This window comes from Rousettus aegyptiacus, unplaced genomic scaffold (genome assembly GCF_014176215.1).
Source record: "Rousettus aegyptiacus isolate mRouAeg1 unplaced genomic scaffold, mRouAeg1.p scaffold_m13_p_2, whole genome shotgun sequence".
Classification (NCBI taxonomy): domain Eukaryota; kingdom Metazoa; phylum Chordata; class Mammalia; order Chiroptera; family Pteropodidae; genus Rousettus; species Rousettus aegyptiacus.
In genome coordinates this window covers 42,252,067-42,277,436 of record NW_023416295.1, presented here as the reverse complement: position 1 = coordinate 42,277,436, position 25,370 = coordinate 42,252,067, and the positions used below count along the sequence as shown (strand labels likewise).

The 25,370-nt window shown below is 35.2% G+C and overlaps 1 protein-coding gene across 5 annotated transcripts in view; it reads right to left on the bottom strand.

Annotated features, from left to right (window-relative positions):
• The window catches only part of CCDC141 (coiled-coil domain containing 141), a 164,705-nt gene that overhangs the window by 91,989 nt on the left and 47,346 nt on the right, over nucleotides 1-25,370 (bottom strand). For all 5 annotated transcript variants that reach the window (XM_016152554.2, XM_016152556.2, XM_016152555.2 and 2 more), the window contains 2 exons: nucleotides 20,392-20,645; nucleotides 6,389-6,505 (listed from right to left, as the gene is read on the bottom strand). In XM_016152554.2, coding sequence (XP_016008040.2) covers nucleotides 6,389-6,505; nucleotides 20,392-20,645 — 371 coding nt within the window. The remainder of the gene's footprint in view (nucleotides 1-6,388; nucleotides 6,506-20,391; nucleotides 20,646-25,370) is intronic.

Genomic DNA, 25,370 nt, shown 5'->3' with positions numbered 1-25,370 from the left:
CAAGGACTGAAGCTAAGAAAGTGAAGGGATTAAGAGCACACCATGATGGTATAAAAAATTAATTTAAACTGAAAACATCTGAACAATCAGTTATCACAGAAAGAAATATTACCTAAACTTAAGCAGTATCTCCTGAAAATACAGCTGCTATTTATCCACTCCCCAGGTAGTTTCCTGATTGAAAGAAGACTGACCCTGAGTACCAGGAAGTGAAAAGTCAGCATTCATAAACCCTCCCTCTGGGGAACTTCCAGCCAGGAAAGAGATAGAGTGCCCATTCCATTAGCAATAAAACATCTGACAGAACCTTCCATATTCTCCCATTGAGGCCCTAAAACTCCCCGTTTCATTAAGTTGATATATATATATAAACCTTTATCTTGGGCTATTCCACAAGTTTTCCATTACTGAGAGCTCCCATGTATGTGAAAATAAAGCTTGTCTTTATTCCTGTTAATGCTTATTGTGAGTTAATTTGTAGGCCCCCAATCACTGGACTCCAATTAGAAGAGGAAAAGTACGTCTCCCAAAAGAAGTAAAAGTTGATTCCTAAAGGCACTTATATGAACTTTATTTCTGATGTGTGGAAGAAGGATTGATTATTTCTCCTCAAATGAGATAATATGAAACCATTTGTTTACATATTACTTTAATATATTCTACAGTTGACTCTGAGCTCCAAAGGTTAAATTCAAGCCTTGGGGCATCAAACTGACACATGATAAAATCTAAGAGTATTTAAGGTTCTTAACCAAAGGGTGGTTTATAATCATCTATGTCTGCTATTTCTTTATCTGTTACATATGTAAAAGGAAATAAATTTTTCATATTTAGTAAAAAAAGTAAAATTTAATACAATGACTCATAGTCAAAAGTTATGTTAAAAATACTTTAGTTCAATTATTTCAACACATTCTGAATAAGGTATTACATTTATTAAGAGACATTTATTAAGTTACCATATTTCTTATTTGAATGCATTTCAGTAAAAAATGATATAAGCATTTTCAAAGTTTATTTAGAAAGAATTTACTGAGTAGATGAACAGGCAACACAGAACTGTTCTTGCTATTTGATTTAGCTGCGGGAAGCAGAAACACCTACTTTCCCTGCATTACCAGATTATTTATAAGAGTTTCACTAATGAATCCCCAGCTTGAGTCCTTCTTTCTATGTCGAATCTCATTTGAAAGGAACATTCCCCCTTATTCTCCTCATATCGATACCCAAATAAAAATCCAAAATGTAATATTCCGCTTACTGTATAAGGGCATATAAAAATAAAACCCTTCTCAAACAGCAAGAAATGAGATTTTTTGAAAAACCACAGATGAAAACTCTTTGAACATTTACATCATGGATGGGAAAGGAAACAGTATTTTTTAGAGTCACTATTAAAATGTGTATGTTTTCACAAATATTTTCTAATTGGGTTTTCAATGAGGAAACTCTAATTGAGGAACATGGCTGGTTCCTCCATACAGGTGAGGGTCAAGTGTACCCAAGACTTCATAGTGAGTAACGTAGCTAAAATTTCAAACTGTTTTTTCCCCCCCATATAGATGAAATTTATTATAGAATTATGATTTTTAATTTTAGAGTACTTGCTAGGTGGAAAGAGATTAGTAAAAGTAGCTATAGAAAATGTTTAACCAGCAAAAGGAGGTCCTTCTAGAAATCTCAATGATGTAAATAGGACCAGCTTCATGGGCCACTGACCCGTGCCGTCACATTAGGACCCTCTGTTTGGAAGGGCCCTGTGCTGAGTTTAATGTGCTGCTGTTGCTATATTAAAATCTCAATAATTTTTAAAGAAAATCTCTACATTTCCATTTTGCACTGGGCTCCACAAATTATGTACCCATTCCTTTCTATAAAGAACAATAAAACGAGAGTAAAGTTTCTAGATAAGTGAACCTTCCTTGAGGAGCAAAAAGGTGGTTGGGCCTCAGTGTCAGGGGCACTGGCCATCTGGAATAGAATAAGGTTAAATGCAGTAGACAGGAGATAAGCCAGGAAAGACCTTTTTGGGTGTGATGCTTTCTCTCCCCACTTGCGTCATCATTATTTGTCAATGTACCTTTTCAAAATAAAAAGTAATAGCCCAGTCCAGTACAAGCCAGAGGGGAGGGAGAAACAACTTCAGGATAACCCTAGCATCTTACCAGTAGAGAGCTAATATATGAGAAGTAAGCGATCTGCCCTGTATCTTAGTATGCCCTCTCAAACTTTCTATCATGTAAGCTTGATCAAATATAACCCAGGAAAATGGATCTTGGAACAAAGTCAGGGTTCAGAATCTAATCTGCGGGAGGTTCTCTCCCTTGCTGTGTATGTGTCTGAGGTAGAGAGGCAAACCAGGAATGGTTGAACCATAATTGTAACAATAGATGCTCTCTGCATTCAGGAGCACCCTATCCCCCCACCAATTCATCCAGAAAGGGAAAAGTTAGGGCACTGGCTTTCATACCTCCCATGATTTACCAGTCACAACTGCTGGTATACCAAGGGAATATTAATCACAGGGAAAAATAACATCTGATGAACATAAATCTCACACTAAAATAATCTAAATTAGAGGAAGTAGCATTAATATACTAGACAGACACAAAGTTTAATATAGAAATAAAGTATACCTTAAGATATAAAGAAGGACATTAGAAAGGCGGAGGGAAAAACAGTTATAAAAAAGAATCGATGTGAGGGATTGGGCATGAAACATGTAATAGTCAAAGTAAAGAACTCAACAGGAGGGCTGAATAGAAGTTCAATAGAAGAATCAGTGAACCAAAAGATCAGGTACTAGGAAGAGATCAAGAAATTGAAGGCAGTTAAAATTATGAAGTATAGAAGTAGAATATCAATGTCTACATAGTAGAACTTTCCAAAGTTATACTGCATCTAGATATTACCATAATGAACAAGAAAGAACTATATAAACTAGATGTAAGTAGTGTCGTAGGAAGAAACACAATGAGATCTATGTCTTAATACCATTTATGCAAATTGAAAACATGTAACTCTGTATACATTTTAGGAATGGGAATATGTCTAAAGACATATATAAAACCCATTAGAGTGAATGCCTGTGAGGATGGGAATGTGAGGGAGATAGAGAATGAAAAGAGACATAATAAAAATCAAGATTTATAATGAATTAAAGAGGTTGTGTAACTCTACTCTGAGGGCCACATTTTTTTTTTAAATAAGTAAATAAAGATAATGAATGAATAGATAGGTAAAAGACAGCTAAGTTATCTAAAGCCACCAGAGAATCACAGAAATAAACTACAGGAATGTTTTTTTCCTTCTTTATAGTTAAAAGAGCTTAATAAACAGATATGAATCAAACATCCTTTTTATACTAGGCACCGTTCGAGGTTCTGGGAATACTAAGACGAGTGAGATGCCGTCTCCACTTTTAAGAAATGTTGCTATGTCCCCAGTCTCGTTCCACTCGTTTGGTCAGCTCTAAAAAGATGTTTTTTATACTCATGTTGCTTTAAATATAACAAGCACAACTTATATTATAATCTAAATCCTGTCTTCTTCACAGATTCTGAAACTTAAAGAGAGTTTTGAGGTCACCTAGGCCCACCTTCCACAGCCTCAGGAATCTCTTATATTTCCCAAGCTGTGGAAGTTTCCTTCCCTATAATGATTGTGCATTGTTAGCATTTCTTTCTTATGGAGTGGCTGTGGATTAAGTGTTACTTCTGAAGCAATTCCTATCAGTCCCTTTTCTCTGGTTAAACACTGCTAGGACCTTTAACCAATTGCTCATATCCTATCTGTCTGCTCAAACCTCATTCTTCTGAGAAGCCATCCTGGATCATCCCAGAAGAGAATATTTACACCGATGAGGTCTCTCTCAACCCAAATGATCCAGGGACCCCTGCTGCCTTAAATAACCAATTATCCTGCCATGGAGTATTTAGTGTCCTGAATTGATGGCAAATATCTTAAAACCTTTTTATCAACAAGTTGTGTTTGAGTATCCATCTCTTTTTGGTTGACCCAATCTAAATAGTTATTCAATATTTTGGTAATCTTTAAAGAAAGTATTGTGACTAGGGTTCCATAGACAAATCCATGGTTTAGATGGAAAGTCTTACACCATAAAGACTGCTTCAAGGAACTCCCAGCAAAGCAAATGAATACCCTTTTTTAAGAAAATAAATTTGTTCTCAGGGATGACATAAAGAAATAATTTACTCTGCCTTAGCTGCCAAACCAGTTCAGCTCAAAAATGACTTATTTGAGTACCCTTAATACACAGGTTCTTCATGAGATCTGTAACTGGTTCCTGAGTGGCTCAGGGCCCTGAAAGGAAGCAGTTGACTTGTCTGGAACATAATGGTGTTTATCAGGAATTTATACCCCTTTTTAATATTTGCTTGGATATATATATTGTTTAGCTTCTATAGATAATCAAAATGTATAATATTATAATAAGAATTCATCCATATAATAAAGGATTTTACAGCTAAAGGATATTATGTTAAACAGAAAAATATTTCTGATAAAGTTATAAATGAAAAAAGCATAACTCTAATGCTATGTTTTTCTAGGGTTATGTATGGAAAGTGAACGAGAGCGCACAAAAATATTAATATTGATTATCTTAATGATGGTTATCATTGTGTTTAAGGATTCATTTTTATTTTCCTTTTATTTTTCTTATAGTTCAGTTTTTTATAATGTACTTTGCATAATAAAATATATATTATTAAAAATTTATTTCTTAAACCTCTTTTGCCTGCAGCATAGGAATAATGATGGACAGAAGATCTATGTTTTTTCTTTTGCACATTGGAGCTACAAATGCAAACTGTAAACTATGATGAAAACTATGTCCTACTAAAACAAAGGTTATGTTAACAAATATTCTACTCCAAACAGTCCTCGAGGCTATGAGAAACCATAAGTCTACAGTTACAGTGACTAAAACCCCAATATATGCCTAAATTATGTAAATATACCATTTTTGTTTGCTTTAAAAGCAGCAACCATCCTACATAATTCAGATTATCTCTTGTGCTTAGCATTTAGAGATTCGGTAGAATTTTCACTGATAAAATTTCAGTTCGGCATACCCAGAATAAATTGTGTAATTTCAATTTAAAAAAATTCCTAAACAGAAAAACCAAATGCTGAAAATTTTAAAGAACTTAAAATATCATCAATCACAACAGTCTGTGTAACCGCATCTTTATCAGGTAAGCAAATATTCAAAGTAAACACTTTGAATACCTATGTGTCCTGCAATGTTCAAAGAGAAGCAAAAAACAAACAGAAGTATTGTGATCCCTATGAAGAGATTTCAGTCTAGATAAATGCAATCTACTGCCTCCCGTACCCTATCCTCCCAAACATGTATTATTTATACGATTTGTCTTCTGTGTTCCCAATCATTGTCTAGTGGTGTTGGCCCATTGTTTTCCAGAACTTCATGACTTAGCTATACCTAAAACTATCAGCCACCCAAGATATTAATAGTAGAAGTTTCTCAAAGCCTTGATATTGATTAAAGTATTTATTGTTTCCACTCAATCTACTACAAATGGACTTTTAGTCTTCTGACAAATCAAAATGAGGCATCTCTAAAGAACTTTGGACAGTAATTATAAACTCCACATGCACAAATGAGTCAATTTCCAAATAACAAGACACATGGAGAGGGGAGTACTGCTGCGCGGATGCTCTGTTCCTCTTGCTTTCAGCACCTCATGGTTCCATTTTGCGCAGTCACACAACTACAAGAGGTTGCCTGGCTGGTAGCCATTATGTTTTGCAAAACTAAGGAATGTGAAGCAAGTTAAGGAACGAGGGAAATATAAATGGAAACAGTAAACTATACCTGGAAATCATAGAAGTGATAGCATAATGAGACCTCAGTATAGAAAAACATTTTTTTTTTTTAGAAAGTTAGCAGAGTATAGTGCTTAAGAACTTGGGCCTTGGAGTTAGGTAAGACCTGTAGTCAAATTCCAACTCTGCCACTAACAGGATATATTACAGTGGTAAACTTACCTTGCATCTCCAAGTTTCTGTTTTTAGTTTATTTGTTTTGATCCATAAAATGAGGAAAATAATACCTACTCCTAAGGCGTTTTGTGATAACTTAGATAATGCATTTCTTACTGCAGTGTCTGATACACAGCAACTACTCAAAAACATAGCTATTATTTTTGTAGAAGCTGTTGTTTCGGTCCTTATTATTCTAGAAGCACAGTCAATAGGCATTGGTATTAGCTAATGCTATCAGATTTTTTCTATGTAAATAGTGGGTTATTCAAAGAGAGTTTTTAGTAAGCCTCTAAATTACATATAGATGCATATTTAAGGACAGTCCACGCATTTTTCAATTGTTTAATGTATCTCTTACCTTTGCTTTTATTTTTAGTTCTTCATGCTTACGAATTAGTTCTTCATTGTCTGAAAGTGATGAACCCAGACTCTGCTCTCGTAAATCTCTTATGGTTTTCTGAAACCAACAAGTAACCTAGATAAAAAGCAACAAAGAGAGATCAAATTTCAAATGATTAGAATAAATGAGTAATAGTTCAGAAATATTTTCTTAATTTTTAAAACTTAAACTACTTCAATTTCTCTTCATATAAGCTCATCTCATTTATTAAAAAATTATGATTGGGTTTTTTTTTTTTCCATTCAACCTCTACGTGCTTAAGAGAAAAAACAAAATAATCCCTGAAAAGCATGAAAGCAATATATCAGTTCAGATTACATGGCATGAAGAAAATAATTCAAAATCTCCCAACAAAGAAGAACCAAAATAGATTCCCATGCAGTCTGTAAATCATGCATGGATTTAGAATACAAATCTTTCCTGTATAAGACTATGAATCGTATAGTTACAGAGACTCACATGAAGATATTAAAGAGCACCTGTAGAATTTCTACTATAAAAAGACAATGCAAAAATAGTTTGCTGCAATTGCTGAAAATCAATATTCATAAAATTAATGAAGAAGTTATTAAAATTCTGTTGACATTGTAAATGGCTAAGGGCATGACTCACATTCATTTAGACTTGATTTACAATACGTGCCTTACATAGTGTTAAAACAAATAGCAAAGGACTCAAAAGAAACAGCACATTTTAAAATTATAACATAAGTCGACATGGGGTCCCTGGATGCAGATTCCTTATCCAAATTAAGGAAAGAGACTTAGATTTTTACTCTTAAATCCTATACAGTGTTATCCTCATGATCAGATCATATCTACTGATTCCTAAGAGCCCATTACATGCTAGACTCTTTGCTAGTTGCTTTTTGGACATCATCTCAATTTCTCTCAACAGCTCTACAGCAATATGGTATTATCATTGTAGAGATGAAGAGAGATTAAACAGCTTATCCAGGCACATACAGAAGGGGTAGAACCAGGATTTGCCCCCAAACCTACATTAGTTCAAAGTCCATGATCTTTGCACTGTGTCCTGTTGCCATCCTTAGGTAACCTAAAGTGTTACAGCCTTGGTCATCAGTGGGAGTCACTTCAAACCTGAAAAATTAACCCCAGCAGCCCATTCAAAATGGTAGGCATTGCCCAAACACTATGTACTATGTCTTTTTCACCTAGGTTGTCTTGCCTACAACGGTCCCGAGATTTCTTTGAACTCCTATAACTTGGAGAAATATTTGAAGCAGGTGGTCAAGGAGAAAGCTAGTTTGGTCCTGAAGCTCCACACAACAAATGTACACTCCCCCTCCCCGCCCCCCCCCCCCCACACACTGCCACCATATCCACACACCACGCAGAATTTGAATGAGGGGTTACCTGGAATAAGACATTCCATTACCATTATAGGGCTGATATCACAAAACTGATTTTAAGACCAATGCTTAGAATTTTCTAGCATGAAACAGATAGTATTCTGGTGTAAGAGGCCTTTCCAGCTTTCTGCTAATTGGCAATCTCCGTTAATCATCATTTTAAGCTGCCATCAGTGCAAGAAAAGAGTAACGATGGCCCTGCCACAGTTTTCATGTGACGTATCCCTCCTTATCTTCAGAATATTTGGCAATCTGTTAGCGAGTCCCCATATCTAAAGAATCCTGTTCATATATTTACAATTACTTAAAGATGATATGGTTTTCTGGTATTAGAATTATTTGATATGCATAATGTGCATGTTAGAACACAAGGAGAGTATTTTATCAAAAGCTATAAAATTTATTCATTTATTTAATTTTATAAAAATAATTTCTCACAAAAGATACAGTAAGCCCATATAAAAACACCTCTGGAGGAATGATTTAAAGGTTTCATCAAAGAAAAATGGATCATAAATAACTAACTTTAAGAGAGCACTGTGAGTACTGGGGGTAGGTTTTATTTACTCTTAGCTAAAGTGAGAAGAACTCAGAAATCTCAAGAATGTTTTAATAGAGAAAGCTAATATAGAATCTGAGTGAACAAAAAATGGGTTCAAACAGGTGTTCACTAATCTCTAAAAACAGGTGAGAAGCCTGAACTCTCAGATAACACTATTTAGTTTCCTGAGTCAAAGATTTGTCATCTAGCACATGCCAGTGGTGATGAAAGCAGGGAAAGAATGACTTGTTTTGATTTTTAAAAGGTATCTAATGACCTCATCCTTAGATTTGGCAAATACTATTTCAACCTCCAAAGGATACTATTTCTGCATGGTAGTACAATTCCCTATGAGAGAATGCAGTTAAAGATCTATGGTGGCATTCCATTTATCCTGATCACGTATCTGCCTGTTAAGCAAGTTCCCTCTCTAGGTCTATACCTTTTTACTACAAAATGCACTGTGGGAAGAAACATAAAAACAAGTTGGCATAAAACTCAAAAGTAGTTTGTCATGGGGGTGTTACATCTTATTATGAGACATTCACACACATGAGCAGCCTCTCAGATCTGATTTACTGCGTGTGCTGCGGGATGGATGCACACAGAATAGGCTCTGAGTTCTTCTGATGTAAAAGCAAGACACCCTAAATAACTGAGAACATGTCAACCATAATACTCTGCCACCTAGTAAATCAGTCATTGCATCCTGTGAGTAGCTACTGCAGACAGCTGCATTCTAAGAGCACTTTTTATAAGCATTTAATTTATATCAGCTGCTGTCCAAAAGCCTAAGTGATAAGTACAGTAAATGACACATCAGGACATTCTGTAGAACATGGTCCCTGCAAAAGGAAGAAAACATGAGCCAAGGATTAAGGGTGGGCTATAGAAAGTAAAGAAGTACAAAAAGCATTTAGAGTATGTGCTGGAAATGGGTCTGAGCAATGATAGTTTCAGAGGAAAATGATAATATTTTTCCTTTCCTCCCAGTTCCTACCTTTCAGCTTGACCTAAGCATTGTGTTCATGGTCATTCCACTGGTTTGACATGATATTCTATGTGCTCAGAGGAGATAGAACTAAAGTAGAGAAAAAATGGGGCTGATTTTTTTATGGAGGGGAGGGAGAATAGCTGTCATAAGGTAAAGGAAGAGAGAGAGAAAGAGAAGGAAAATCAGCAAAGATGCAAAGAAGCAATCAAGGGTGTTCAATGAAAACCAAGACCTGTCTTGGACGTTATAAACAGCGGTGCCAGGAAAACTCAGCCAAATAGTATAGACCTGCACTGTCTTATACGATAGCCACTAACATATGGCTACCGAGTACTTAGAATGTGACAAGTCCAAATTGAGATGTACTCTAAGTATAAAATACAAAGCGGATTTCATAGACTTAATATTAAAAAACAATGTAAATATCTCATTAAGAATGTTAGTATTGATTAAATATTGAAATACTATTTTAGATATGTTGTATTAAACAAAATATATTATTGCTTTTCGCTTTTTATGAGGCTTTTTATTTTTTTAATGTTTCTTTTTCACTTTTATTAATGTGGCTACTAGAACATTTAAAATCACATATGTGGCTTGCATTATATTTTTATGGGATGGTTCTTCAATTCAAGGATATCCTTATTTGTATTTCTAAAGACTGAGTTTTAATTAAAAGCAGTATAAAATAATTTAGTCAAAAGAATGATGGGATGAAGTATTGGTTGGTAAGCATCTGTGGACCACTGGGTGTGGGATGCTAAAATAGAACTAATGACTCTTTTGAAGAAGTTCATTGGTTAAATAAAGGAGAAATCAGATAACTTTAAGAAAAGCAGAGATAACAAAGTGGCTTCTCTTCACCTTTTTCTTTTCTTCATTTGGTTAATTGAGACAAACATTTTTTACAGGCCCAAGGAACTGAAGATGCAAAAAGGAGGGTTGATGCAGGAAGGTATTGGAGTGGGAAGGTTGGAAGAGAGCACTACTGGCTTTGGGCAAGGAAAGACTAGTTTTTGCTTAATGAAAAACCCATCCTCACTTAGACCCCCCGCTGGGAGATAAGAACAAAGAAAGTAAAATGAACAAACTCAGCCTTCATAGAGAGGTGTCAGGTACTACTCTAGGCAGGTTACAAGTCACCTCATCCAATATTTGCACACCCCCTATGATGGAGAGATTTACTTTTCAATAGATGAGAAAACTGAGACCTAAACAAGTTAAGCAACTAGCCTAAGGTCACACAATCAGTAGGAAAAAGTCCCACCATTGGAGGCAGAAATGCCAGTCAGAATTCATGTGGAACAAAAGGTTCCAGAAAAGAGAAATGAAAGGTTCTTATTAGGGTATGTTTAGGAACAGTCCTCAGATAAAACCTAAAATGCAACATTATAGTTACAGAAATTAGTTGTAACATGGAAATCGGCCTAGTGTACAACCACGGGAGGCACAATGGATGTTAGAGAGGGGAACAGATGTGTGGGTTAAGCCTGTCAGAAGGTGTGCCTCAAAGAGAGAGGCCTGCTGTGGGCAGAGACGACAGCAAGCACAGACTGAGAATTCTAGGTTCCAAATGATTCATGCCAAAGACAGAACCTAAACATAGGAAACATATGAAATACACAGAAAATGCTTTCTGACGATCAAGGATAAACGACTCAGGTGGAAGAAGGTGAACTTCTGCTGCAGCCCGAAGTGATATAACAGATGGCCATAAACCACCATGTCTTTTTTCTGCAATTTGTTTTACCATCGGAGATCTTATCTTTTTAATTCTCAAAACTATATTGGAGGAGGTGAGCTATCAATGAGCAATTCAAGCCACCTTAACAGAAATACTTAAGGGAAGATGAAAATCTCTTCAAATTATTTTCATTTTCTTTTTCATATGTAGAACAGTTCTTGCCAAATGACCAGCTACTACTAGAGACTAAAAAACAAACAAAAACAAAAAACAACAACAAAAAAACTTCGATAAGGAGGAAAAACATGAGTTATTGATCTTCTTTAACCAAAGACTTTTTGATAGTCTCTCTTCCAGTTACCAAAAACGCACACATATACAGAGATGTTTTCAAATATAATCGATGGCCACAGGTGACAGTTCTTATGTCTACTTTGATTTTGAAGGTATGTTAGTATTACAACAACCATTTTTGCTCCCATGAGATTTTTTCTTTTTCTTTTTTACTGTAGGGAAAGCAGTTGTCATTATTTTGCATCAGGCACTGCAGTTAAATGTACCTGCATTTAATGAGGCAATAATGAGACTTCAAATATTCATTTTCTCCACTAGATGATATTGTATATTAGGAGAAGAGGCACTAAAGCCAAGTCTCTGATATTTATACCTGAGGACTTAGAGTAGGGGACGAAAAAGAAGAATTACTAACAAAATGTGGATTGGTTGGGGGTTTTTTGTTCTTGTTTTTTATTGTTTGTTCATTTTTTTGTTTGTTTTTACATACGTTTTGGAACTGATCTAATTAGTGGCTTATTATTTGGACTCCATCTCAGAGATACCAAGAGGACAATGTTGAAAATTTTCTTTCATGGAAATTGGAAGCCCTCCATGCATTACTGAAGTCGACTGGTAGATATTAATATTCCTCAATAAATTACCGAATCCTAGTATTCTCTTTTATGGATAATAGGAAAGCTAATATATGTTGTTTGTCATGAGGCAAAATTTGTTACTTTATAAGCAGCTCCCTGTCAGAAATCATAATTTTATGTGTTTTAATTATTCTGACTTGTTAACATATTTCTCTTTCAACATTTATATTATAAGAAAAATGTCACTAAGAACTGCTTTCCTTCCCAACATTGCTCTCAAGCCTTGTTTGTGGTTAGGTAGGCTCTTTATTTCCACATTCTTAATGAAAGCTGTTTAGTCCAATGAATAAAATTAGTACAGTGAATGTCTCTGGACCTAAATTTTATTTTTAGCATTACCTCTGACTCATTGCGAATGAATCCTCCCAGCAATAGGAGATACATTTTTCTTTCTTTTCTTTTTTTTTTTTTTTCAAGAAACAAAGACCAGTGACAATGTGTATTTCCTCCAAAGATATCTAAGGCATGGTTTTCCCAATATAACTTAAGGATCTACCCTAAGTGATCTGGAGCCAGTTATATTCATTGTGTATGTGTGTGAGGACAGTGAGAGAGAGAGAGAGAGACAGACAGACAGACAAACAGACATTGATTGGTTGAGATTACAGGGCTACTTAGGAGTAGGACCAAAGTTTGACATTTTCACATTACCATCCCAAATACTAGGTCAAGGAGCCTAATGGATTTTACATTGAAGCTCTAGTCTAAAACTTGGTTGTTGGAAAAAAGTGAGATTCAGAAACAATCATATCGAGAAGATAAATAACTGCTTAATTTTAAAGAATGTTTTAACATTTCCAAAGTGTGCCATTTACTGTTTGCCTATGAGTCTCTGTTAAAAAGCATTAAAATTAATAGGGCCCTTCCGCTTGTCTCTGAGGACTGTGAGAATGGGAGTAGAGGAGGGAATGACTCCCTATCCCTGGGCAGTTTGGGCTGGCAGCAGTATTGAGGAGAAAAGGAAAGCCAACAGTCTCTAGCATCAGGGGCCGGCAAGGAAAAGAGCTTGGAGCAGTGAAAAGAGATACACAGGGCTTAGCAGATAGCTCAAGTAGCAACAGCTGACTGATACAATGGAAAGGTATGAAGGTTGGAGTGATGCAGAGCCTTTCCCAGAGACCACTGTATCAAACGGCTTTGTCATCAGTCCTATCACTGATGAGAATGTAATTTAGTTACAGTGTGTGTCCCCCAACCCTCCTATCAACTGACGTGGGGGCTTTGATAATTATGCCTAAGTAAAGTGCTGTTCACCCATCAATCCAACTTAAAAATGTAATAAACTATAATAACTATAAATGAGCTTTAAAAATAGCTAAAGAGCAGAGAAAGTTAGGGAGAGAAAAACTGATTTTTAACTTTATCTTAAATAAAAAGTTGACCGATTTTGAATAAACTCAGCTGGATACCAAGCTATGAAATAGCATTTATTTATCCTCCAAATCACATTTTAGAAAGCTATGATTATCTAATCAATTAGAGAATTGGTGTGGGATCTTGCAAATATGTAGGATTTTATGTGCTGATGATTATCTAGTAAAGCTCAGAAAGTGACCACCAACATATGGAGTAATATGGTGAGCATTTGAACATTTACTGAGCACTTACTAACCATATGCCAAGCTTTACATATAAGGTCGTTTTACATATCTAATGTTGTTTATTACACAACAAATGGATAGCTACTATTATTATCGCCAGTATACAGAAAAGATAACTAAGACACAGAGGTCAAGTAACTTGCCTCAAATCACATAGGTAGTAAACATAAAAGCTGGGACTGATACCTACATCATCTGCACCAGAGTCCCTCTTTTATGACCTCTAATATATAGTGTCATTGAAAGCAATGGTGGTTAGCACACATTCGAATTAGAAGGGGTTTCTATTGAAAAATCACATGCTTCTACAAACACCTTAATATACTTTGCATATATTCTGACATGCCTTAGAGTGAATTATAGAGACAGATTATGTGCTAAAATAAAATCATGTGATAAATTTTAATCTGAGTGGTTAGAAAGACATACATGTCTATTATTAGGCTGAATTATTGAATACCAGTATCGCTAAGATAATTCAACTTTTATTTTGTTCTTATTCCAGCCAATGTTAAAAAGCTATATTTAAAGTAAGATTAAAAAAAAAAAACTCTTATTATGTGTTAGCCACTAGGCTAAGCACATTTATGTTATTTCATATTAATTTAAGCTGGTCAACCATTCAAGCTCAAAATCCCAGTTAGAAAGAAGCATTATAAAGGAGAACATACAAGTGCACATGTGTGCAGGCAACATTTTAGCACTGCCTGCCAGGTACAAGATAGTTGTTCTGAGGTTGTGCTTATATGCATCATCTCTAGCATCATTTTTATTGCCTATTAACAAGGAACATGATTACACATGGTTACACGATTATGATATACATAGTACTCAAATTATAAATCCTTCCAAATGTGAATTCTATTACCACTTTTCCCCCCTCAGTGATGTATACCTTACAAGTATATGTGATGTGGGTACTAAAAGGAGATTATCTACCCTCATGTCTTACTTACTACTACTCGATGTCCTTGACACTGTCTTGTACAGAGAGACCATGAATAGCTTAGTTTTAACTTATCTGTTTGTCTCACTTAGGCCTGATTGGAGCAATTGAGAAAAATTACATTCATAAATCTTCTTGCCAAGATAATTAATTATGCACAAAATACTTCAAGCTGCTTCTGATTTTCATTAATGAAGCAGCAGATTATCTACAAAATGAGATGCTGCCATTGTAGTTGGAAAGAAAAATGGTCAGCTGCTTATTTTTAATGTAAAACAAGTACACATTTTTACATCTAAAAAGCAAGGATATGTTTTTTATTATGTTTATCAAACTATCATATCTCCATTAAGATAGAAAAGTATGAGGTTTTCTTTTTTTTTCCCCTATGTTTGATGTAAATCTTAAATTGCCATTATTCTGGTAACACAATTTTTTTTCCAAAGTAGAACTAGCTGAACTATTATAATTCAAAAGCATTAGGCCATAAGAACTTAGAAATAGAGAAGCACTAAATACATTGTTTAAATGGCCCTTTTGAGATTTGAAGTATCAGATACTCAATCACATTATTATTCATCAGTAATTTTTGCTCTAATTCTCCACTTAGTTTTCTAACTCTTAAGTTGTTAAAATGGTTGAAAAAACTAGTATTCTATTAATGTAAGGTTTGACAGCTCCTATATTCCCTTAAAATAAGTGCAGAACCGATAAAAAAATATTTGCCCTTCAATAAGTATGTGCCTTTGTATCAACTCATGGTTCTACAACGTTCTAGGTTTATCAGGTAGATCATCCTTGAACATGATTGCTGCCGAACCCAAATTTCTAACAGAGCCACACCCAATTTTGTGTCCCTGCTGCTATTCTTCACCATTGCATTATCAATAAAACTTTAAAATAAATGATTCGGAAAAAATTTAAGAACTTAGGCGAGATAATTATGCTTGTACCTACCTGAATTTTTAAATTTCTCTTTGCTCACATAATTATCAACATGGTAAGCATTAATAATTGTTTATAAGATTAAGAAACTGAAGAGACTCTACTTTCTTATCAATACGATATTGTTTAAATTGTGCTACATTCAAATGGTGAAAGATCATATACCCATTAAAATAATCTACTGAACTTTTGTGAGAAAAATATGTGTATGATTTGTTCAATTTAATAAAAATCAGGTAATATAATAATATGCATAAATTAATTACATTAGTTTTTGTTTGCTTGTTTGGTTGCTTCTTAATAAATGTGTGAGCCTATGACTATGCTTATGCTTGTAGAGAGGTCTAAAAGGTGACAGTATGCCAAATGCTAATAACAATTATCTGTATGGATAGTGATCTCACCTACTTTTTAAACGCTCATTCGAGCATTATTAAGTCATAAACAAAAACAAAAACAAAACTATCTTTGTGTTTTGAACTATTAATTGAGTGTCCATTGAACAAGTATGGCTAAGATTACAAAAGTGACTTTTATTTGACCATACCTTATGAACTCAAAATAAATAAATAATAAATAAGCCTTTAATGCAAGACCTGTCTTCACTTGAGCATGATAGTGAAAGGAGGTACAAATGGGGGAGTATGCAATGTTTTGGGCCTTCACTGTCCTTTTCAGACATGATGACAAAAATTGCTAATAATAATATAGTAGTTACTATGTGCCAGGTAACATTCTAAGCACTTCACACAGAACAACTCACTTGATAATCTTAACACTTTGAGGTAAGTACATCAAGTAAACATATACATTTTACAGAAAATTGAGCCTCGAGGAGGTTAAATAATTGATCAGATACTCAGCTGGTAAGTGGTGGAACAGGATTTGAACATAGCCAAGAGTCTCTCTCTCCAAGATCTGTGGTCTTACAAGCACACAGAGACAATAGTTACTTTATTCGTGACTCTAGCTGCTGTCACTGGTTTTATTAAGATAAAATGTAACATGGGGTGCTTTAAAATTAAGAACTTAAAATTTAAATTTAAATAAATGATTAACTTATTAATTGACCAATTTTATTAAAATTAATACTTATCATTATTATTATTAAATTGATTTTGATTTAAAACTATTAGGAATGAAGGCTAAATGAAAGCCTAGTTCTTTTAACCACAGATGTACATTCTTAAAGCCTTACTATACCTACAGCAGCCTCTGACAAGTAAAAAGTATGAGGAGACCATAACACATATCACAACAGCAGTAATGCTAAACCCAGGGGAAAGGATATGGGCTGGATAAGAAAGAATTTCTAATTTGTAAGGCTTAACAAGAAAACTAATATTTATTAAGTACCTCTTAAAATGATAGGCATCGTGCTACATGCTTTACACATGTTATTGCATTTAATCCTTCCAACAACTCTCTGGGTTAAGTGGTATTATTCCCAACTTAAAAATGAGACTTATTAACATAACAATGAGATACTACTACACACCTATCAACCAAAGTCCAAGACACTGACAACACCAAATGCTGGTGAGGATGAGGAGCAACAGGAACTCTCATTCATTGCTGGTGGGAATGCAAAATGGTACAGCCACTTAGGGAGACAGTTTGTCAGTTTCTTATAAACATATTTGTACCACATATAATATAGCAATTGTGTTCCTTGGCATTTACTCAAATGAATTAAAAACTTGTATCTACACAAAAACCTGCATATGGATGCTTACAGCATTTCTAACCATAACTGCCAAAACTTAGAAGGAACTGAGATGTCCTTCAGTAGGTGAATGAATAAACTGTGGTATATCGAAAAAAATGGAATACTATTCAGTGCTCAAAAGTAATGAGCAATCAAGCCATAAAAAAACACAAAGTAATTTTAAATGCATATTATTAAGCAAAATAAGCCAATATGAAAATGCTGCATATTATATCATTTCAATTATATGATATTCTGGAACACTCAAACTATGGAGATGGTGAAAGATAAGTGGTTGCCAAGGATTAGGGGAAGAAAGAGATGACTAGGCAGAGCACAGAGGATTCTTAAAGAAGTGAAATTATTCTATGTACTACAATGGTAGGTACATGTCATTACACATTTTTTAAACACATAGAATGTACAACACCAAATGTGAAGCCTAATGTAAACTACAAACTTTAGGTGATAATGATGTGCCATATAGGTTTATCAATTATAATAAATGTACCACTCTAGTACAGAATGTCGATAGTGCAGGAGGGTATGCATGTTTGTACTTTTTGTTCAGTTTGCTGTGAATCCAAAACTATTCTAAAAAGGAAAGTCTATGTTAAAAAATCACCTCCCCAAAAAAGGCACATACCTCCGCAAAAAGATGATGCCCCAAAAGTCACAGAACTCACCATGTCAGAAACCTTCGGCAATAATTTACTTTAATTATTATCAAGACATCTGTTTCCAGGGTTGGCAAGATATCTAGTTTTTCTTTAAGTATGTGACTGTGTTGTAATGTGCATTTTGAATCTTTATGTGATCGATCTATCTTCCCTCCTTCCTTCCTCCTATCTTGTAATAAAAGTTATGTGAATGTGGTCTCTCTCAAAATGGCTCATTGTACTATATTCGCCCTTCTCATACGTGAAGACATATGAGATGATAAAATGCCTTAAGTCAAAATCTTTCACCTTTTCACTTAAAGGAAGCATTTTACAGTATATTCAAGTTGCTGGCATCACTAGCCTTGAGCTTTGGAGCCATTATTAAGTAAAATAAGGGTTACCTGAACATAAGCACTTTCATATTGTGACAGTTGATCTGATAACTGAGACGGTCACTAACTAACAGGTGCATAGTGAATAAAGTGTGGATATGCTGGACAAAGGGATGATTCGTGTCCAGGGTTGAATGGTGTGAGATTTCATCATGCTATTCAGAATAGCACACAATTTAATACTTGTGAATTATTAATTTTAGAATTTTTAATTTAACAATTTTGGACTGCAGTTGACTGCAGGTAACTGAAACCGTAGAATGTGAAACTACAGATAAGTTTGCCACTATAAACTATCCTGTATGATAAAGTGTGAGGCGTTTTTAGTGTGTTTTTGGAAGCTCTAGAGGGAAGTGTTTGAGATTATGAACTAAATGAAAAGATATAGGATAAGGTTTCTTTAAGGAGATAGCAGCTCTGGGAACATGGTGTCAGATCAGGGAGAATTAGAAGAGAAAGACAAAGAGAGACAGGGCCATAATGGACCCACATATGATATGGAGGACAAGTAACTTTGGAAATCGTTGATTGATAAATCATTTTCAGTTGACTCTTGTCCTAAGCATTAATTCTCCTTTGTTATGCCAGAATCATCAGTATTGGTTAATAGTACTCTGGGTAATGAGCATGTGAAAATGAAGTCGGGGGAGAGCTGAATTAGGGAGGGGGTGAGAGTTGGGAGGCACGGCACAACAGAAACTGGATATTAGCTGGCAGTAGTCAAGGCAAAGAGCTTAAAGTGGAGGTGGCTTGGAAAATGTATAGTGAGTCGGAGAGGGAGGCAACCAAAATGCAAGCAGACTATATAAATGAAGGTGTCTGTTTTATGCCACCTCCTCAGAGAAGCCTTCTCTAATTCCTTCTCTCATTAAAAGTAGACCAACAAGTCAAATTTCATTGCCCTATTTAATTTTCATTATAGCATGTATCATTGTTCATTTGTTTATTATATGTCTTTCTCATCACACTACAACAGTGGTTCTCATTTGAGAATAATTTTGCCACTTTCCAGGGGACATTTGTCAATGTCTGTAGGCATTTTTGGTTGTCACAATTGGCATCAGGGATGTTGCTCAACATCCTAGAATGCAAAGGACAGTCTTCTAAAAGGAATTACCTAGCACCAAATGTCAATAGCTGAGAAACTGCACCAGAGGGAAAATTCCTAGAGGAAAAGGACTTTGTCTTTTATGTTGTATGTTCCCAGCTCTTATAATAGGATCTGTACATAGTAGTTACTCAGTAAATATTAGTTGCAAGGTTAATCATCATTTAAGTCCTAATTTTTTCAGCTTGAAATAAGTGCTAATCTCTCCAGGGCACATATTTGCTCCTTGTTGTACATCTGTACTTCCAATTTGGATCAGAGCAATGATTTAAAACATAAAAGACCCTTTTCCTATGTATCCAGACTAGGAGACATTCTTCTACATCATTTCTCCCTGAAAATATTCCCACCACTTAATCCATATAGATTTAAGCATGGAATTGGGGAAGTAAGAAATATTGCAATAAATATGCTATCTATTTGAGTTGGGGATTTGTAAAGAGAGTTCTACCCACTCTTACCTTCAAGTGATTGGGACAGAAGGAATACACGGCAAGCATACCAACAACTGATCAGAGCTGTGCCTGCAGTCTGGGTAATGAGCTCTAATAATCTTGCAAACACATCACCATCCTCCCATCCCAAAGCCCTCTACCCACTGAGCATCCAGCCACAGGCCAAGGTCATTGGCACCAGACCACTCATCTAAGAACATTTATCTCCATTTTGTGCCGACAGACTATTTCACTGACATTAGCAGCAATCTAGTAAAATTTAGCACCATCGTGCCTCTCCAACTTTCAAGAAAATTGTAGTTAACATTTCATAATTTTATTGAAACATTCCTAAAAGTAGTGACCTGTAGGAAGCGAGAGAATCCAACAACAGAACAATAATCATTTTCAAAACTGTTAGTGGGTGTTCTCCCATTTATAAAATCAATATTGTAATGAGAGGAAACAAAAATTTTTGTTTTTATATTACTTGCTTAGGAAAAAACCATACAGTAGTTTGAACCAAAGACCAAAGAATTTGACCATGACAACTGAGAAACCATTCCAGGAAATAGCTAGTCCACCTAATAAACAAGCTTCATTAACTGAAGTTAGGACATCATCAATGCCCCTTTGGGTTACCTGATTTTCTTGCTGGTCCCACTGACAAATCTGTAGAACCTGACTTAATTCTTGTCGCTGTTGCTTCAGATACTTGTCTAGCTGCCGTCTCCTGTCCTGTAGAAGTTCAAGAAGACTGTCGATCTTCAGACAGCTATTATGAGCTCCCTGAATCAGCTTGGGAATTACATTAGGTCCATCACACTTGAATTTTTCTATGAAGTCAGTGAGTTGTTGACTTTTGTTTAAAAGGGCTAGAGATCGTTCTAAGAGTTCTACAAGAAAATTAGAAAGAAAAATGAATAGTTATATGAGCAAGCTTTTATTTAGCAATATTTTGTCTCTTCATATAATTTAAAGTATATACAACCTTCACACTAAAATAAGAAATTCAAACATATAAATGTAAAATGCCTACAACACAACAGGTCAAATACCTCAGTCTAACAATTGCTATAGCACTAACTGCCAAATTACAGGATGCTGAATTTCAGTGGTAGCATAATTCAGTAGAGGGAGTAGAAAGTCTGTTAGATTTGAGTACTAGTTCAGTTTGTTTTTAGTCGTGTGATGCTGATTAAGGTTCCTACTCTCCTCGGAGTGTTCTACATCCTGAGGTGATTGACTAAATCTGAAATTTAAAGGCTAATGCCTGTAGTGGCCAAACAAAAACTCAATAGATGTGATAGTCAGGGGCCCAGATGCCAGGGACTACAGCAAAGTGGAAAATGCATGTTCAGTCTAACAGGAATAGCTGTCAGCCAGTTCTGACCACCTGCTGACAAGAGAGAATATGGGTTTATAGTTGACGGAGCTTCCAATTTTTAAAAAAATTATAAATTTAAATTTTTATGTGAACACTTCTGATTTTTAATGTTTGTCATTTGTATTTTTTTAATTAAAAAACACTGAAGGATAAGCAAAACATGTCTTTCTGCCAAATGGGCTACCAGCTTGTGCTCTGTGGAGTAAATAGCATTGTGGTTTGGGTTAACGTAGAAATGGGAGTTTAAGCATGAGAGCTGAAGGATCACCAAGGGAAAGAGTATAAAAGGCAGAATTGAGAACAGCACGTTGAGGAGCAACCACACCTGTGGATCATTTGAAGGAGCAGTTGAAGAACTATCCACTCTCCACAAGCCAGAAACCCGGGAGTCATCCGCAGCACATCCTTCTCCCTAATCCTACCACTATCAAGACCAATCAACTTCACCCTCTATCTCCTATATCCATCTACTTTTCTCATCCCCACTGCAGAAAGCATCATCTGTTACCTCAACTTGTACTGTCACCTCTTAACTGTATCCCCTCTCTAATACATTTATCCATTCTTCATATATTAGCCAGAGAGATCTTTTCTAAATATACTATCACACACACACACACACACACACACACACACACACACACACACACACACACAATGGCTTCCCATTGCTTTAGAACCAGACCTTTTACCATGATTTCAGGTCAGGCATGATCTGATCTCCAGCTTCCCTTTCAGATTGTCTTACTCTCTGTCCCCTTCATCCCATTTTCTTAAAAAACCTCACACATACTATACTCCCCCTGCCCCAGAACTTTTCTCTGTGCCCTCTGCCAAAGATACCATTCTCCTCAACTCTTCCATTGTCCACCTTTATTCTACTCATACTTCAGAACTCAGACAACTGTCAGTTCCTCAAAAGATAAATCAGACAGGATCAAATCCTCCTAAGTGTTCCCATAGCACAGTGTTCCCCTCATTCACAGTTTTCTTATCATGGCTATAGTTTTATATTTATGTGTTGGGTTGGGTTAGTTGATTAATGTCTTTACTGTTAGGCCCCAATGCAATATGAGGATAGGGACAATGACTTAGCATAGTGACTGGCCCAGGAGAGATGTTCAATAATTTTTGCGGATGAGAACAAATGTCTCAAAAGAGGGGGAAGAATTAGGAGAACTGTTGATGATAGAGAACAGCAGTCCTCCAGAGATGTAAAAAGGAGATGTTGAAAAGATTTGGGGCTTTGTGAAGGGTAAGTGTTGGAAACAGAAGCCAAGTTACCGGGATGAGAATGGGAAGGTGGTGATGAAGTAAAGTCAACAAGACAGGACAATCTTTGAAACATTTGTTGTTAGAAAAGAAAAAGATAAGGCTATCAATAGGGTTGACTATACTGCTTTTTATTTTTAGTATGAGAACTGTGAAGAACATCTATGGGTAAGTTCCTTACCAAACATCACACTACAAGAAATGGGCTAACCACATCCACTATACCATGGCACACTACTTTAGCATTCTAACATTTGGCAGTAAACTAGACAGCAATGATTAAGCTGTGGTAGTTGGACCAGTTGTCTCTTTTAACTGACAACTAGAGTGCTGAGAGAATGAAATACGTGAAGATACTGTAAAGAGACATTTTGAGGTAAGAAGGAAAGAATTTGAAGTGTGTATGCCACATTCCCTAGATCTGTCTAATTAAGGTATTAAATGATGTCATCTGCTCAGAGTGAGGAAGATGTGATTGTGTGTACTGGGCAAGTTGATTGGATGTCAATGATGCAAGAAATAAACAACAAAAACAACTACAGATTTGAACAAGGGCAGAGGATGGGATAATTCAAATAGAAAATAGAAAAAGTCAGGGAGAACATCAAAATTAGAGTAAATCTCTTAAACAAAGAAATGGGAGTGAATGTAAACAAGATGGGAAAGTGTGAGGGCAGAAAAAAAGCCCGTCTTCCTAGAACAAGTTCTTTTGTGGAAGTGAAAGAAGCAACTGCACAAACAAAGAAAAAACAAGTTACAGAAGTCCTTGCCTATCAAACTGAAGGGTTTTAATTTGTATAGACTTAATGTAATAATCACTATGACTAATTCTCCATAAGTATAAATATTTATAATAAGAATAAATATTTGCATATACTGTATATACATATATACATATACATATATAGCTTTTGCATTGAAAAACTTGTTATAATATTGTGGACAGTTACACACACACACACACACAGGCATGCATGGAAAGTATGAGCAGGTGGCAGAGTTTCCACATAGTATCTTTTTTCTTCCTTTTCACAACTAGCTCTTACACCCTAGATTTTTCAAACGAGAGAGGAAGTACAACTTTAGGTGCTGAGGGTATTGCAGACTGACAGTGAACAGACCAACCTGTTCTGTTCCCTACAAAATATGTGTAATTAGCCAAAATTTCCACTTGCAATCTTTTTCTGTTTTTGTTTTTTTTTTGTCGCCGTCTGCCAAGATAGTATAACCACTAACACAGCGGAATGCAGCCTCTGGAGCCAAAGTTAGCTTGTAAAATGTAACCACGTCAAAATCAGTTTGTTACTGCTACTACAGTGGGTATTAAAATGGATAAATTTTCCCCCACTTCCCTTCATCAGTTCTTTTGTTTCTTCTCTGTCATTTTCTTATATCTTACTTTTTCACTGTTTATGTTTCCTAACTATTTAGTCTGTCAGTTCATCATACAAAGCGATGTATATTTCCATAAGGGTAATCTATCTCAATATATCATAACCTTCAAGAAATACAAAATCTCTATAGTGCATTTATGTTAAAGACTGTATTTTTTACATATGCAAAACTGTACTTACTGATATAATAACTTGTGATGTGAGGCTTGTAGATATTTAATACATTTTCATTGTTTAATTGTTTTGATTATTATATCTAAAAGTATTAAAGTATGTTTTATACTAATACTTTATGTTTTGTTATAATTATTAAGTATAAATAACAAAGTCAAGTTGTATAAATGAGGGATGTACACAAGTTAAGTGAAATTATATCTTGTTAAACAAATGAGTGTTAACTAAAAAGTATCAAAGTCACAGTCTTGGCATTAAGACCATAAGTGATATTTCTTCCCAATACATTTTTAAACATTACAAATGTTTCTCAGTGAGATGATGTTTCTGAATTTCAATGGACGTTTTTAAATACATACAAAAGTAGAGAGAACAGTATAATGGACCCCATAAATCTACATCTCAGCTATGTTTAGAGTATATATTACATTTAAGAACAAAAAAGTGTTAATACAATTGTTTCTGCAAGGAAGCTTCTTAGGTATCACATTTATTTTAAAAAGGTCATTGGAAAACTGAAGGGTGAGTACCTGTGATCCTCCAGAACTTAAAGCGAATTTTTTCCTCCTTAATGTTCCTGCGATACTTTGTTTATTGTTCAAGTTTGCATCATTCTATCATGTCTTACATTGGAATTAAATACAAATAACACTCAACAAACATACTTTGGGTTGGATGCTATTCTAAGTCTTGAAGATTTAGAGATGTACTAATCCTTGCCCTCCGGAGTCTCATAATCTAATGATAGAGATAAATAAGAAAATAAATTATTACTACCTAGTGTGCTAGGTGCTGTAACAGAAGGACTTACAAGAAGCACAGAGGGAACTAACCCATTAGTAAATGTGTACATTGTCTCACCAAATTGTAGGCTTCCTGAGGACAAGGGCCTTTACTTCCCTGATACATGACTCTGGGTTTCTCCTCTGGCATTGGTTCAGAAAATGTTGTTTAATTACAGGTTATTGAATCGAGGGCAACCAGGCTGATAAATAGTCTCAAAACTATGTTTTCTAGAAAGCACCTTACCTATCTAGGCATTTTTTATCCATAGGAGAGAAGACTGGAGAAGACATGTTAGTCTTCAACTATTTGAAGAACTATCATGTGATTGAGAGAACAAACTTATTCTGTAATATTCCAGAGGGCAGAAAATCCAATCCATTTATCCTGGTTCTGACTTGCACCATATTACAGAATAAGTATCTTACATACAATGCAGCATTAGCATTACTGAATAAGAACCGAGCATAGGTGAAGCTAATTGAAATAAAGTGAATATTAGGATAAGTTTGATTACAATTTTTCCAGTTAACATTATTGGAAGCATTGCCATCCTAACATTGGCATTTTGTGCTACTCACTGATGAACATCTGAGAATGGTATTAGAATT